Here is a 15678-nt window from a genome sequence, read left to right on the forward strand (position 1 = left end):
AAAGCTACTGCTCCATAAAGCTGTTGCCAAATGCTATTTTAATCAAAGCCAGCCTTCACTGGATCTCTATCCTCAGAGCACAGCTATTTTCACCAAGAGCACTCTGACAGAGTACCAGTGAGAACCTCAGAGTGATGCTGGCGTCATTTAATTGGATTACTGTCCATTGCTTCCTGAAGAGATAATGAAGCGTTATCTTTATTTATTTATTCTTTGAGACAGGATCTCACTCTGTTGCCTCAGCTGGGCTGCAATAGCACGATCATGGCTCACTGCAGCTTCATCCTCACACCTCAGCTTCCAGAGCAGCTGGGACTACAGGCATAAGCCACCATCTCTGGCTTATATTATTTTTTTAATTTTAATTTTTTGTAGAGACAGGGTCTTGCTATGTTGCCCAGGCTGGTCTTGAACTCTTGGACTCAAGTGATCCTCCTGCCTTGGCCTCCCAAAGTGTTGGGATTACAGGTGTGAGCCACCACGTCTGGTGTTACTCATTTTTATTGATCTAGGTAGTCACTTTCTATCTAAAAGGACAGAATACATCCTGGAGTTGGGCTTTTACAAACACACCCGTTTCCCACTGATATGCAAATATATCTCAATTACATCAATAATCTCATAGACTTCACCCTTTCTCCTTCAAAACTCTTCATCACTATAGCCATCAAAAGCCTCTGATAATATTTGACAAATATACTAATATGCATACAATGAAGGCTAGAAAAAACATGCTGAAGTGAAAAAGGAAATGGAAGAAATTAATAGATTGAATAGAAAGAAAAGGCTTATGTAGCATTTTCAACTCCTGGGGGTATTTAACAGAGATCTTTTTACACATTCCAAGCCTATCTTCCTAGCTATGTTATTTCCACTATAGGAATGGATTGAGCTGTTTTAATTTCACAAAAGCACATATGCATCCGTGATGGTTAATTTTACGTGCCAACTTGACTGGGCCATGGGGTGCCCAGATATCAAGTCATATATTATTCTAGATAGTTCTGTGAGGGTGTTTTTGGATGAGATTAACATTTAAATTCACAGACTGAAAAAAAAAGCAGATGGCCCTCCATAATGTGGGTGGGCCTCATCCAATCAGTTGAAGACCTAAATAGAACAAAAGATTGACCCTCCCCTGAGTAAGAGAGAATGCTCCTTCCTGACAGCCTTCCAGCTAGAACACTGGCTCTTCCTGCCTGACAGCCTTCCAACTGGGCCATCAGATGTTCCTGGTTCCATAGCAGCCTACCAACTTTTGGGCTTGAACTGGGACATTGGCTTTGCAGATTTTGGACTTGCTGGGCTTCAGAATCACATGAGCCAATTTTCATAATAAATATCTTTAAATATCTCTCCATTGCACTCTTCCTGTATGTGTGTGCATATCCTATTGGTTCTGTTTCTCTGGAGAACCCTGACTAGTACAGCATCTCAGATATCAGAGTTAGGATCGAGGCTTGCCAGTACACTCTCAGTGCTGATTAAGTTCTTTCAGCCTTAAACAGAACTCTTATTCAATTGGTAAATGACAAACTATTACAATGCAAATGCAAAAAAATAATATTTGTGTGTTGGATAACAATTCTTTCTTACATTAAGAGCTAACCATTATCTGTCTCCAATCAGTAATTCTCAGATTAAGTCTTAGTCAATTAAGATTGAAACCTGATATCCATTGATTTTCCCCAAGTGCAAGTACAACCTGTGGTTGTTAGTGAAGGTTATTACTATGACTATAAAAATTTCAACCAGTAGCCAAATAGTTATATTGTCATGGTTCTTTAGAAGACATAAAATTCACTGCCCAACTGTACTAATTTATAATCATGGCCAAATATCTGGACATCCCATGGCTCAGTCAGGTTGACACATAAAATTGACCAGATGTACATGTACTTGTAAAATTCAAAAAGCTTAGTTCTTTCCTTGAAGCCACTCATGGTCGTAGTTCAGGTAGTTGCTTTAAACAATTTATTGGCTTATTAAATGAACTCGTCCTATGGACACTGGCCATGTGTGGTTTTCTAAGTGTTCTCCTTGTATTTTCCTGTAGTGGAAATGAAAACAGTCACACCTCAAATGTGTGTATTAGAAAAATCTGGTGGTATTCAAGAGAGGTGAGAAGCACATTTCTTTAAATATCCTTCTATTGAGCTTGTGTTGAGATTCCTTACATTTAGGAAGGGGGAAAGCTTTCTGAAGGCAGCAAATGGTTGGTGTGCATTTATTGGAGAGCATACCCAAACTACAACTGGTGGGTAGGTGGTCTTCCATTACAGCTCTCTGCATTGTATCTGATGCATGCACGGTAATCAGCGCTTGTACTAGCAAATAAAGGCACTATAGGCTATCAGGAAGTGCTCATTTCAATGTACTAATCATTTTAACCAGTGTATGAACCATACAGAATTAGTCTGAAAAATACAACAGGTAGCAGGTGCCTGCCTTCAAGGGTATTCAGTCATACTGAAGCAGAAGAATAAACCCAACTTAGATATTTCCTACATACTGTCATCTTCCCAAAGAAAATGTGACGCATCTCGCTGAGAAAATCACAAACTTGTAAGCTATGGTATCTTTTTTTTTTTTTTTTTTTGCTGGATATTTCCCAGAGAAATTTCCGAGAAGGCGACCAGTTCTAGAGAAGTAAGTGCTCAGTCTTGTGTGGTTTTTTTTGTTGTTGTTTTTTTTTTTGTTTTTTTGTTTTTGAGGCGGAGTCTCGCTCTGTCACCCAGGCTGGAGTGCAGTGGTGCTATCTCGGCTCACTGCAAGCTCCGGTTCCCGGGTTCACGCCATTCTCTTGCTTCAACCTCCCGAGTAGCTGGGACTACAGGTGCCTGCCACCACGCCCAGCTAATTTTTTTTGTATTTTTAGTAGAGATGGGGTTTCACCGTTTTAGCCAGGATGGTCTCGATCACCTGACCTCGTGTTTTTTAAAGACCCCAGCAAAATCAATACACCTTGACTCATCTAAGTGGGTGAGTGGAGAAGAGATCCATATCAAGTGTGCACCTACTCTGTGCCATACAACATTCAAATATGTTCTTTTATCATTTAGCCTTGACAATACTAAAAAGTGGGTATCATATTTGGTAACTATAGTCAGAGAAGATAAGAGGTTAACCAACTTGCCCAAAGAACACAAAGTAAATAAGGAAGAGCACCAAATTAAAACCTATTTCTCTTTGACTCTAGTTGACCCTCCCATGCCTTCTAACCCAGGCAGACAGTCCCTTGGTGATGGTAATAATGTAATCTCAGGAATAAAGCCAAGACTTGGGAATTTTGAAACAAACATTCTACTTGCTACTCTGCCAGACCACTGTGATACAAAGCCACCCACTTCCTCAGGTGTCACTCTCCTTTCCCCATAACTTTTTTTTTTTTTTTTTTTTTTTTTGAGACGGAGTCTCACTCTGTTGCCCAGGCTGGAGTGCAGTGGCACAATCTTGGCTCACTGCAAGCTCCGCCTCCTGGGTTCACGGCATTCTCCTGCCTCAGCCTCCTGAGTAGCTGGGACTACAGGCGCCCACCACCACGCCTGGCTAATTTTTGTATTTTTAGTAGAGACAGGGTTTCACCTTGTTAGCCAGGATGGTCTCGATCTCCTGACCTCGTGATCTGCCCGCCTTGGCCTCCCAAAGTGCTGGGATTACAGGCGTGAGCCACCGCGCCCGGCCTATTTTTAAGGTAACAGTAATAAGACATGTTCCTTGCCACAGAACCCATGGTCTCTAAAGATGTATTAAATGCTTTACTGTGCTTGCAAAATTCCTGGGGGGGGAATATAACCACAGAGTGATCAGTATCAGAATTTCACCAAAATTAAAAATGGTAGCTTCTAAAAGTCTGAAGTATTTTCTTAACTATTTTTTCTTACTCTTAAAATGTTATCAAATTAATAAGTATACACATCAACAGAATGCAGTGATACAATATATGCATTTATACCATCTCTATTAAAAATGCATTTGTCTGCTTTTCTGCACTTTTTACCTAATTTGTTTTTGCCCTTAGCAACTTGGCTTTCTGCTAACTTATTTAACCACATTAATGGCTGTAGCTTACTTTCTTGAGATGCATAAATGGTATTATGAACAAACACTGAAGATGTTAAAGCAAAGGTGTTACCTAGGATGCAAAGACCATCTGTGCAGTTTTCAGATTCCTGGCTTAGACCTTCACAGAATTTGCCCCCATTTCTCGGGGGTGGTGCTGTGCACTCCCGGATCCGCAAATGTTCACACTCTGGACTGCAGACGGACCATTCGCTCCACACTTCCCAGCTCCCATCCACTTCAAAGGGAAACAAAAGAAACCATTGTTAGAATGAATCAAGTAGCGGTCAGGAGACTCACCCCAGGACTGCCGTTGTTCTAGAGCTGGATTTTAAGGAAATAACCACCAAACAGAAACAAAAGAACATATCCACTTATCTTCTCTCCATGGTTTCTTTCCTGAAGAGACAGGCTTACAAAAGCAGTGGTATAATACTCTTGCTATTTCAGGATGAGACCAATTACCAAATTGAGGCAAGCATTCATATTTCCAGCACCACTGGGTCAGCTAAAAATTTGTCATGACCCATTCTTTCCCAGTCTTTCATGCCCAAGTGCATCTTAGGTGGACAGATAAACCGTGTGCAGTAACCACTGACAATCAGCCACTTTCTTAGTGGTTGACAGTTTAGAACAGAGTATAATGAACTATCTTTAAGCCCTAGAAGCCCCTAAACAATATAAAGTTAAACCCAAATATATTGATAGTATTAAACTAAAACAGGGCAGTCAAACCCCAAGACACCAGGACTTATATAAATAGAATTTCTTGGGTCATGGACTGCTGCTGTATGCAGAAATGAACAAACTGAACTTAATTCCACTAAAAAGCAACCCTAGAGATCATGGCAGATGTCTGAGGCAATTGCCCTTTACCTCCTAGGAATAAATAGTTCAACCATGCTTATGTGGGTTATTTAAGATACTGCAATTTTAAATCTAAAGCAATTAGTCAAGAATAGGGTACTATAACAAAATACTGAACTTGAAGCAAAATGTCTGAGTCCTTGTCTTGGATCTGCCAACTTATCCGCTGAGCAACCCTGGGCGAGTTACTTAGCCTCACTTTACCATGTCTGCCAACTGGGGATAATAAAACTCACAACACAGGAGTAAACGACATTATGTATGTAAAAGCATCCTGCACAGTACCTGGCACATAGTAAGCACTCAATAAATGCTTATTGAACATAAGTCCAAAATGAAACTCCAAGAATATGCTGCTGGGAAGAGCCCCACCTTAACTTCGATTGCAACTAAATTTGCAATTTTATTATAAAGACATGAGACTCTAGTCCAGTGTCCTTGGAGTTAATGTTCTGTAGTGCATGTGAGACCCAGGGTCAATTTATTTCTCAGTGGGAGGATATGCATTTCATGAAGAAAGTCATCTTCCATCTCATCTATTTATCGTTGTATAAATTGGGTTACAGCCAGTAAGAGACAAAGGAATTTATGAAAGCCATACTTGGTAAATGAAGTATCTCTTTTTACAGAAAGAAAGGCAAGCATAGACCAAATGTAAAATATAGACTGCTGTGACAGTATACAGTCTCTATCAATTGTCTTATAAATAAATACAAAGCTAGAACTGATAAAGTTATTTGATTGATAACTAATGATAAAGAGTCAAACATTTGGTACCCATTCTTTTGTGCTTTAAGACAACTTATCTAATCCCTGCTAACTATTGTACAAATAAAGGCCACAAGATGGGAGAACCCAAGGAGAGAAGGGGATGGCTTAGCCCAACCAAATGCTGGCAGTATAACAAGACTTCATAGCAATTGGCTTATTGACGATGAATGTTCAGTGTCATCTGAGTATTAAAAAATATGCCCCAAAACATTGCACCGTGGTATTTCACCCATGTTGCTGCCATGACAATGAGCTCTACATTAGCACCTTGGATAAATGTTCTATTCTAAGAACTTGGGAGAGGGTAACTTTGGAAAAGAAGGTAACATTGATTGCTTCACACCAGCTTAATAGTGTTGGTGGATCAGAAGGGAAAAGGGAATCTGCATATATCTCACCAGGACAAAGAGAAGTGCAGGTTATTTTCTGCACTGACATTCCCTCACAAAAGGCCCCACCATTGAGAGGAGCTGGGTTGGTGCAGGTCCGGGAACGTTTCTGCCATCCTCTACCACAGCGAACATTGCAGGCTGACCACTCTGTCCAGGAAGACCAGCCTCCATTCACTGAGAGAGAAAAATGGGGAGGGGAGAAAAAAAGGAGAGAGGTTTTTACTGATTGCCTACTATGTGCAAGCCACTGTGCCAGGTGCTGTGAGTCAGGCATCCGGGGACTGAGAGACTGTGCAGCCCCCACTGGCTGCTCCATCATGAGACAACAGTGGAGGGGGGTCATCTCATCCAGTCCTCAGCCTATTCATCTGAAATAGGAGGGACACAGAATTTGCCTTGCAAGGAAATTATAAGAAATAGAAAGAACTCATCAATAAATCTCTAAAGCACTTGAAAATCCAGAGTATAAGAAGAAAATATCAGCATTTGAATTTCTATGACTTTAAGTGCTTCAAAAATAAATCCCAGGGCTCTTCTATTGTGGAAGGGAATGCCTTTACTTAAATAGCTGGGAACTTCTTTTATACAATACCTGAGATATTCAGCAAATAGTATTGTTTGTTTTTGGAGGATTTCACATACCAGGGGAGAGACTACCTGACAGCAGGTCTAGGAAAAACTGGGGTGAGTGTTGGGTTTGAGAGGCGTGGGAAGCAGAAGTTGCCCATCTCAATTCTTTTCAAATATAAACATAATGGAAGAAAATAAACAGCTTTTTATTATTTTTAAAAGAGAGATTGGAAATGTCACTGACTATCACATGGAAGTGCAATATTGGAAGGAACAGCAAACACATTAATAGAAATAGTGATGTTTTTCGCCTGCCAGACAAGGGAGGCAGGACAGAGCACTGCTGTGAATGAACCCCAAGGTCTTTGCAGCTCTCGACATTGAAAGTTTTAATAAAACACACATCCCTCTACCTCTTTCTGCCCTCCCTATCCATTCCTGGCCTTTGGAATGGTCTTACCATAGACCACAACAGTGGCCGACAGGCTTCTCCTCTTAGCCACGATGTTGGCTGCCATGCAGGTGTAATTTCCTGAGTCCGAGAGCCGTGCCTGCCTGATGATCAGGTTATGGTCAGCCCTGGTGTCAATGTTCTCGTCTTGTTCAGAGTCAATGGGCTCTTCATTTTTCAGCCATTCCACCTACAGGAAGAAAGGAATGTTTACAAGTCACTAAAAAAATCAGAACTCTTTTCTGGAATTGAAAAGTGAGCAGATTTGGGTGTGGGAGAGAGATGTATCTAAAATATAGAGCAACAGCAATGATTGGTTTCTTTATTCCATATCCTGTCCCTTTTATTTGGTAAATTTGGTTATATTCAGGAAATGGATACTCAAGCTAATAAGTTGGGAGCAGGAAAAGAACACAAATATCCTACATTGACTTTGACCCATTTTCTAAAAATGCAGTGGAGGAGAGAAAAGAGGTGACTGCAATTAGGCCATTTCATTTCATTACAACGTTCATGATGATGATGATATTTCAATAATTGGTCCAAAGTGGAGCTCAGAAAATTAACATATAAATGTAGAGCTTGTATTTTGTGTGAGAGGATATTATATTATTAGACAAGGTTTTAAGTCAAGATGCCTGAATTTAAACAAGTTTTGATAAAGGTTTGAGATTGTACCAAGGCTAAAGTAATACAGATTTGTGCAATCATAAGCAGATAAATTAAATGTAAAGCTCAGTGTTCTGTAGATTTTGAGATAAGTTTCTTTGGTGATCATTTACGTTACTCCTCCAGTGATCGAAGAGACATTTAGGCCTTGGGTTAGGTAGCTGACACAGTTGAGGCCCAGCCCTTCTTCTGGAGAAGCCCACCTTCCCCATCCTCTGAGCACAGGCTACTCCCATTTCGGATGTGTTTTCTCCTAGATGCTGAAGAACCTATTTTCTTCTTCCCAGTTTTATCTTGGTCCTATCCTTGGTCCAAACTTCTCTTTCCTTGAACACAAAAGGAAGACGCAGATGGAAGCCCTCTACTCCGTGGATCCTCAATCGACTTCAGGTAGAGATATACCACCCTGAGCACCTCTATTTCATCACATGCCAGTTTCCTCTGATCTGTGTTATTTCCTTATTCACTCTCTGCTTCCATGTCTAAGCAACATCTCTACTCTCTAGTGCCTCTTGGTAGCACTAGACACATCTCTTGTTTGACAACAACCATTCAGCTCTAGTTATCAGCATAGGTAAAACACAGTAATTTAATGGACACATAAAAACTGAAACTTATCACAGAAAGCAATGGCCATGATGACATCAAAGAGAAGTCACACAGGAGCATACACATCAGGGGCATTTCATCATACTCTGCTCACCACAATCACAGCTCACTGAAAGCTGGTTTTAGAATAAGATACTTCATTTCATTGCTTAAGTCTAAAGAATTCTAATTTATCACCAATAAAACGTGTCATCTGGGCCAGGTGCGGTGGCTCACGCCTGTAATCCCAGCACGTTGAGAGGCCAAGGCGGGCAGATCGCGAGGTCAGGAATTGGAAACCAGCCTGACCGACATGGTGAAACCCTGTCTCTACTAAAATTACCAAAATTAGCCGGGTGTGGTGGCACGTGCCTGTAATCCCAGATACTCAGGAGGCTGAGGCAGGAGAATCGCTTGAACCAGGGAGGCAGAGGTTGCAGTGAGCTGAGATTGCGCCACTGCACTCCAGCCTGGGCGACAGAGTGAGACTCCGTCCCCCCCCCCCCAAAAAAAGTGTCGTCTCTTCTATAATTATTTGGTTTAATAATGATTTGTTTGTCTTTGTGAAAAGGGATTTATTTACCAGGGGAAAACATATTAGGATCCTTCCATACTTACCCCAAGTACCACCGCATGAATGAGAGCTTAAATATCCCAAATCATCACCATCCAAAACTTACTTTAGAAGAGGTTAATTTGAAAGAAAATGATACCAACTAGCACAAGGAAGAGATCTGAGAACTACAGTAAAATGTAAAATAAAGCTGTCAGAGCCGAGTGGTACCAAACAATGAAGTAAAAAAGCAAATCTCGCTACCAAATCCCGGGGTTCCTGATGGCACCAGCCTGGAAGTGTAGGTACTAACAATGATCAGAGCCAAAAAGCGCTGCTCTGTTTAACAAAGTAGGGCAATGGAACCAATTTTATAATACATCTGACTACCAGCCTGTGACACAATGTCTTCCATTCACTACTACCATTGCATATTTCAGAGCCATCCATTTGTTCATTTGACAAATACCTAAACATCTGTTGAGTATCAGAGATGGTACTGAGAGCTGGGTAAAACCAGGTGAACAAAACCAAGATGATCTCTTCTTTCACTGGATCTTACAATGAATGGGTAAAATAGAAATATAAGTAAATCCACATTCTCACCAAAATATAAGAGTTGAGAGTCACATTGTCTCAAGACAATGACTATAATAAATAAATTCCTTTACCTTGAAAATTACCCAGTCTTGGGTATTTTGTTATGAGCAACAAGAAATGGACTAAGACCCTGCCCTGCCATGATCTTCTTTCTGGGATTTTTGCAGTGGCTTCTTAACTAACTGGTCTGTCTGTGGCTTCTATTCTTGCCTCTACAGTTAATGTTAAGGTGTAACACTTACTGTAAAGTCAATAGAATTAGGTCTTTTAAATTCCCATCACTCCTATATCACTGCAAGGAAGAAATTGGTCAGCTGAAAGCAGGTCTGGGAACTTTTTTGCTCCACCTCCACTCTCCTCCTAGGTCAGAAATTCAGGGGTAAATTGCCTGCTTTCTGATTAATTTCTTACACTTGCTATTTGTAGCATCTAGCAAGCACTTCTCCTATGTTCCCCGCTCAGCTGTCCTCTTCTTTCATGCTTCTCCTCAAACAGTTCGTCAGGAAGTAGAGAAAGTCTGGCACTGACCCATAAATAAATTATTCATACCAAGTAGATAGCCCTGTGGGCAGTGCTCCTGAAGACTGAAACTAAAGGAGTCTTAGCACCTGGAAATCAAGAAAAGCTGCCCTAAAGGAATCTTGGCTCAGAGGAAAATTAAAGTTACAACCGTCAGGTAGAAACTCGGCTTCAAATTGAAAACTTAAAGAAAAATAAAATCATGCACAAAAGAACGAGGCCAACAAACTAGGAAAATATTTGCCATAAATTTGATAGATATAAGGTTAATAATATGAATGGTTTAAGTAAAAATAATATGAACGCTAAAACTTTCATTTAAGTTGATGATAAAAACCCATTCCAGTAAATCTGGCATAAAGATGAGTACATAGTACATGAAATAAAAAAAAAATCCACAAAACACATGACAACTAAACAATTGGATAAATATTATGTAGCACTAAGAATAAAGTCTAAAATTAATAAGTTAGAAGTTAGAGCAATATGTTTCCTACCAAAATAGCCAAGATTAAAATCTTTCTCTCAAACACACATGGAGTTTTTATTTTAGTGATTTGTTTGTTTTTTATTGAGAGTGCAGACCAGAGAACATTTCACCTACTGTTTGACACCATGCTATGGATTGAATATTTGTCCCCTCCAAAATTCATGTTGACATTTAACATCCATTGTGACAGGATTGAAAGGTTGGGTCTTACAGAGGAGATCAGATCATGAGGACTCTCCCCTCATGAGTGAATGAAAGAATGGATTAATGAGTTAATGGGTTATCATAGAAGGGAAACTGGTGGCTTCACAACAAGATGAGAGATCTGACCTCGAATATTTGCCTGCTCAGCCCCATTGCCATGTGATGCCATGTCCTGTGCCACCTCTGGACTCTGCAGAGAGTCCCCACCAGCAAGAAGGCTCTCACCAGACATAGCTCCTCGACCTTGGATTTCTCAGCCTCCAGAACGGTAAGAAATAAATTTCTTTCCCTTGAAAATTACCCAGTTTCAGGTATTTTGTTATGAGCAACAAGAAATAAACTAAGACACTGTCCTACCATGATCTTCTTTCTGGGACTTTGGCAGTGGTTTCTTCACCAACTGGTCTGTCTGTGGCTTCTATTCTGACCTCTACAGTTGATTTTCTACAAAGGAATGAGACCACACCACTTTCTAGCTTGAGATCATTCAGTGGCTTTGAATCTTACTTAGAATGAAACCTCTAGGCTAACAAAATCCTTATGGGGGTTCTAGCACCCTCTGTGAGTTATCCACCTCAGAGCCTCAAGCTCACTCCACTTTAGCCATGCTGTACTCCTTCATGCCCTTTGAACTTTCTAAAGTTCAAAGCAAGCTCCAACCTCAGAGCCTTCATATCTACTGATTCCTCTGCCCTGAAGAACTTTCCCATAGGTGGTACCATGGCTCATTCCCACTTTGCATTTAAATCTCAGGTCAAATGTTATTTCTTCACAGAGGCCTTACTTAACAACCCTTTCAAAAATAGTAAACCCCACCCCTTCCTGCTTTTTCTTCCTAATGCTTACCTCTGTTTACTAGTCTTTTTTCCTTTTTATTTTTTGAGACAATGTCTCAAAAGACTACTGCTGGAACACAGTAGTGTGATCATAGCTCACTACAACCTTGACCTTCCAGGCTCAAGCAATCCTCCCACCTCAGCCTCCTGACTAGCTGGGACTACAGGTATGTCACCACACTGGGTTATTTTTATTTTTATTTTTATTTTTTGTAGGGACAGGGTTTCACTATGTTTCTCAGGCTGGTCTTGAACTCCTGGGCTCAAGCAATCCACCTTGGCCTCTTAAAGTGCTGGGATTACTGGCATGAATCACAGTGCCCGGTTCTATTTGATAGTCTTAAAGATATCATTTGTACTTGTCATTATGGGCTTATGAATTTACCAAAAGAAAATATTAAGGGTGCGAGTTTAACAACAATAAACTATTTTTGATAGAGGAAAGAGAGAAAGAAATAAAGAGAAAAAAGAGAGAGAAAAGAACAAAAAAGAAGAAAAAAGAAAGGATGCAAGGAGGAAAGAGAAAAAGCATGCCAAAGCTACATGACAAATAATGAAGCTTTTAAAAAATAAATTGGGACTCAGCAATTGATTTAGTATTGTGTAGACATTAAATGTTCTGGTTTCAACTAGTAAAAACATAAAAAAGTGGTCATAATACATGAAAGAGTAAATATATAAAATTATGGTTAGTGTTATCATAAATTTATGAAACAAAAACAATAATAAACATATGTATGCTTAACGTAAACATTGGAAGAGAATGCAGTGTTTATAGAAGTCTTAACTGGGGTAATTATTCTTTTTTTCTGATAGTTAATTATGGCAAATTCAAGGTAAAATCTTTCATAATCTAAAAACAAATTACTTTAGCTTAAAAAAATCTCTTTTATTTATCAAGTAGCACAGTGATTTTCAAATTTATATTTAGCTGCAGAGTGTTTCTTCAATTCAAAGCTTATCTGAAACCCAAAATGAAAGAGGATTAAAAAAGGGAAGGTATTATGACTGATGCAGAAGTGAGGTATCTGAACTGCAGATGTGAGGGACCCTAAGATGCATAAACTTGGTCATGCCAGGTCCACTGCACAACTCCAGAAGAGATGATTCACATCCTCCCTTGTCAATGTAAATGATGTATGCTCGAGATGCTTGGTGCACAACTTGTGCTATCATACGAGCTGGCCCTGCTGTACGGTCTACCCCCAATCACTCATAGGCACTATAGACATATACTATGGTCTGCTTCTAGGACTTCCAAAATTATAGTTTGAAAACTATTGATAAGGTAAATAAGGTGTCCTAGGTGTGTGTATCTATCTATATACACACACACAGACACACACACACATATATATATATATACACATACACACATATATACACATATACATACACACACACCCACACACAGACACTCACACACCCTATAAAAACCTACTCTCATGGCTTTCTCATGGAAATGACAAGCATCAAATAACTTTTTACATATATACAGACCCCAGCATATCAGCATATATATATATGCTGGTATACTTGATATTTATGGTGTTATGACTGGGGTCCTTCAATCCAATTATGTCTATAAACAATCAACATAGTAGTAGACACTTAACTGTGGAACTGTTTTTTTATTCATAACCTAATAGTTTATCCATTTAACTGATGGCAGGATCTTTATGAGGAAATCAGTTTGGTATTTTCTGGGCTTATAAAAGTGAAAAATTGTGCTTGGATTTATGCTTTTGTCACTTAGAGAAACTTTAAAACATTTTTGATGAGCTAAGTGCTCCTAATGTAGAACAGTTTAATAAATAAAATAGGAAAAAAAAATTATCTACACTAGCAGTTGCGAACTCCAATGTTCCTGGGGGCCAGGGAGGTGACATAAATTAGTGAAGTAGTGCTGGGTACGAGACCTCCACGTGCACTGCTTGCATATTAAAGACAAGGGACTGTTCTTCGTTTCCACAGAGGAATGAGCTCACACTCATTTTTCTTAAAAAATGTGGCATTTTCTGTCTTTTTAGACGAGGCATGGGTATTTTTAAAAAATGATAGTGCAATGAAAAGTGACAGTAAACTCATTTTTGCTTAATAATCTCTTTTGCTTTTCATGTGTCATGGTGGTCTTTAATTTACAGAGTATTTAGCTTTAGCATCAGAAATTATAGGAAAGTGATGACCGTGGCAAAACGTAGACTGCAAGACCTGTGTAAATGTGTAGCCACTAGTTAGGGTCACACTATCATTACCATGAGAGAACACAGGCACAGTGTGGTCAGATCTTATATTTTTCATGAAAAGCCAGATATGTTTATTTCAATGTAATATTTTTTGATTCTTATATGATGGCCCGTATATTACAAAATGTATTATGAGGACCAAAAAAAAAAAACCATATTCATGAGCGAGATGTAGATCTGCCCCCCTCGTCCACAAAAACCACAATACACCAGACTTCCGACCCCTGGTGAATGTTATCACAAAGAGGAGCTCAGTGCCCTACACTGGATTTAATTTCCTTTCACTAAATCATTTTCCTCAACCATCCATTAATGTTATGGTGCATATGTGCTACTGCCCACTCTCATGGCTTTCTCGTGGAAATGACTGGCAAGCACACAACTTTTGAACCTATATCCAATATTCTGCAGGTATGATAAGGGTTTGCATGTATGCTGAGTTCGGAAATTATTTAACAATAAATTGCCTACACTGTAAATCCCTAATTAAGCTCTTAACAAAAGCAACACAGATTTTCAAATTAGCATTATGGGATCAATAAATTGACCACCTTGTGGCTAACAGACATTTGTATCACTTATGCACACGACCTCCTGCTAACAGGTCATCTTTCTGACAGAGAGGCCTAACATTCCTGAAGGTTGTTGGAGGCATTCACCCCTCGGATGAACAATTCTTTATCTGGTTTCTACTTATTTGGTTCAGATAGATAATCCCAGTTCAGAACATGCAAAGAAACTAGTTACTTAGAGGCAATGAGCTTATGGATTTTCAGAACGCCAGCATTCATTAGCATAGTGTTATGTACAGATGGTCTGCAATTTGTAGATTTTTTTTTCCAGTTTATAAACAAATCTGGAAAAGCAGAACATCAAAGACAATTAGATTTCATGCCAGACAGCAGGTTCCTGATCAGTCATTCTGGTTAGCTGGGGACAGAAGGTATGCAACTGATGAGCTTCTAGTTTTCTCACCAATAGGCAGCATGATGTAAACAGATTGGAGAGGGAGCCTCCACTGGGAGGGGAATAGAATGATGCATTGTGGGAGATTATCTTACCTGAGACCTGGCTTAACATATGAATATGTCTGCATGTGTCGTAATATGTCACTTACTCTGATCTTTTTTTAAAGACATCTAGTATGTATATACATAAACCTTACACCTAAATGTTTATTTCCACCAGACAATATGTGAGAATTTTCATGCTTCTGTTCTTGTTCTTAATGTTCTATAAAAGAATGAAAAGGAGAGTGATGTTATTAATCCTTTAGAAATGGAAAAAACAAAACCCAAAGATTAGAAAGAGGAGAAAGCTGCTTTAAAATCCAGCTTTCCTCATATGCAGGACCCCAGGCCCCTTGACCTTTGAATTCTAGACTAGACCAACCCAAAAATCTACCCTCATATCCCACGGAAAATGCAAATCAGGCCCATTAATTGATATCATCGACCATGTGCTCCTACACTTCATTTCCAGCCCTCTCTCTTGGGATTTGGTAGACTCAGTATCAAATGGAGTTGTTCATACATATTATAGATGCAACCTCAGCTTTATGATTTCTAAAGTGTCTCAATTCATCTCATTACCTGTGATCATTTTCTTTCTGCTCTACTTGTCGGCAAGCTTCTTAAGAACATGAACAATATCTCAAGTATCTCCCATCTAAGGATGTTCAATGGCACCTGTGAATAAATGTGCTAGCCATGCAGCTAGCACATGCTAGCTGTCCATGCAGCTGTCCATGCAGATTTAGAGGTTGGTGCAATATACATACATGCACACATATGAGAACATTTCAAACTGTATTTTACAGATAGAGGTAAGGGAGGGGTCCATTATTCTTTGCTTTAGTTC

The 15678-nt window shown here is 39.5% G+C and overlaps 1 protein-coding gene and 1 long non-coding RNA gene across 10 annotated transcripts in view; one reads left to right on the top strand and one right to left on the bottom strand.

Moving 5' to 3' along the window:
• The window catches only part of UNC5D (unc-5 netrin receptor D), a 550673-nt gene that overhangs the window by 105785 nt on the left and 429210 nt on the right, over positions 1-15678 (bottom strand). For 4 of the 7 annotated variants that reach the window (XM_055349502.2, XM_019032845.4, XM_019032844.4 and 1 more), the window contains 3 exons: positions 7123-7303; positions 6099-6266; positions 4136-4300 (listed from right to left, as the gene is read on the bottom strand). In XM_055349502.2, the coding sequence (XP_055205477.1) occupies positions 4136-4300; positions 6099-6266; positions 7123-7303 (514 nt within the window). The remainder of the gene's footprint in view (positions 1-4135; positions 4301-6098; positions 6267-7122; positions 7304-15678) is intronic. The other 3 variants (XM_055349504.2, XM_055349503.2, XM_019032846.4) reach the window with 1 other exon arrangement.
• Positions 1-15678, top strand: part of LOC134759102 (uncharacterized) — a 37526-nt gene that overhangs the window by 18800 nt on the left and 3048 nt on the right. Inside the window, exons 4-5 of one of the 3 annotated variants that reach the window (XR_010135002.1) lie at positions 8070-8172; positions 10884-11739. This is a non-coding gene — a long non-coding RNA (uncharacterized lncRNA). Of the gene's footprint in view, positions 1-8039; positions 8173-10883; positions 11740-15678 lie in introns of those variants that run through there. The other 2 variants (XR_010135004.1, XR_010135003.1) reach the window with 2 other exon arrangements.

This window comes from Gorilla gorilla, chromosome 7 (genome assembly GCF_029281585.2).
Source record: "Gorilla gorilla gorilla isolate KB3781 chromosome 7, NHGRI_mGorGor1-v2.1_pri, whole genome shotgun sequence".
Taxonomy (NCBI): Eukaryota; Metazoa; Chordata; class Mammalia; order Primates; family Hominidae; genus Gorilla; species Gorilla gorilla.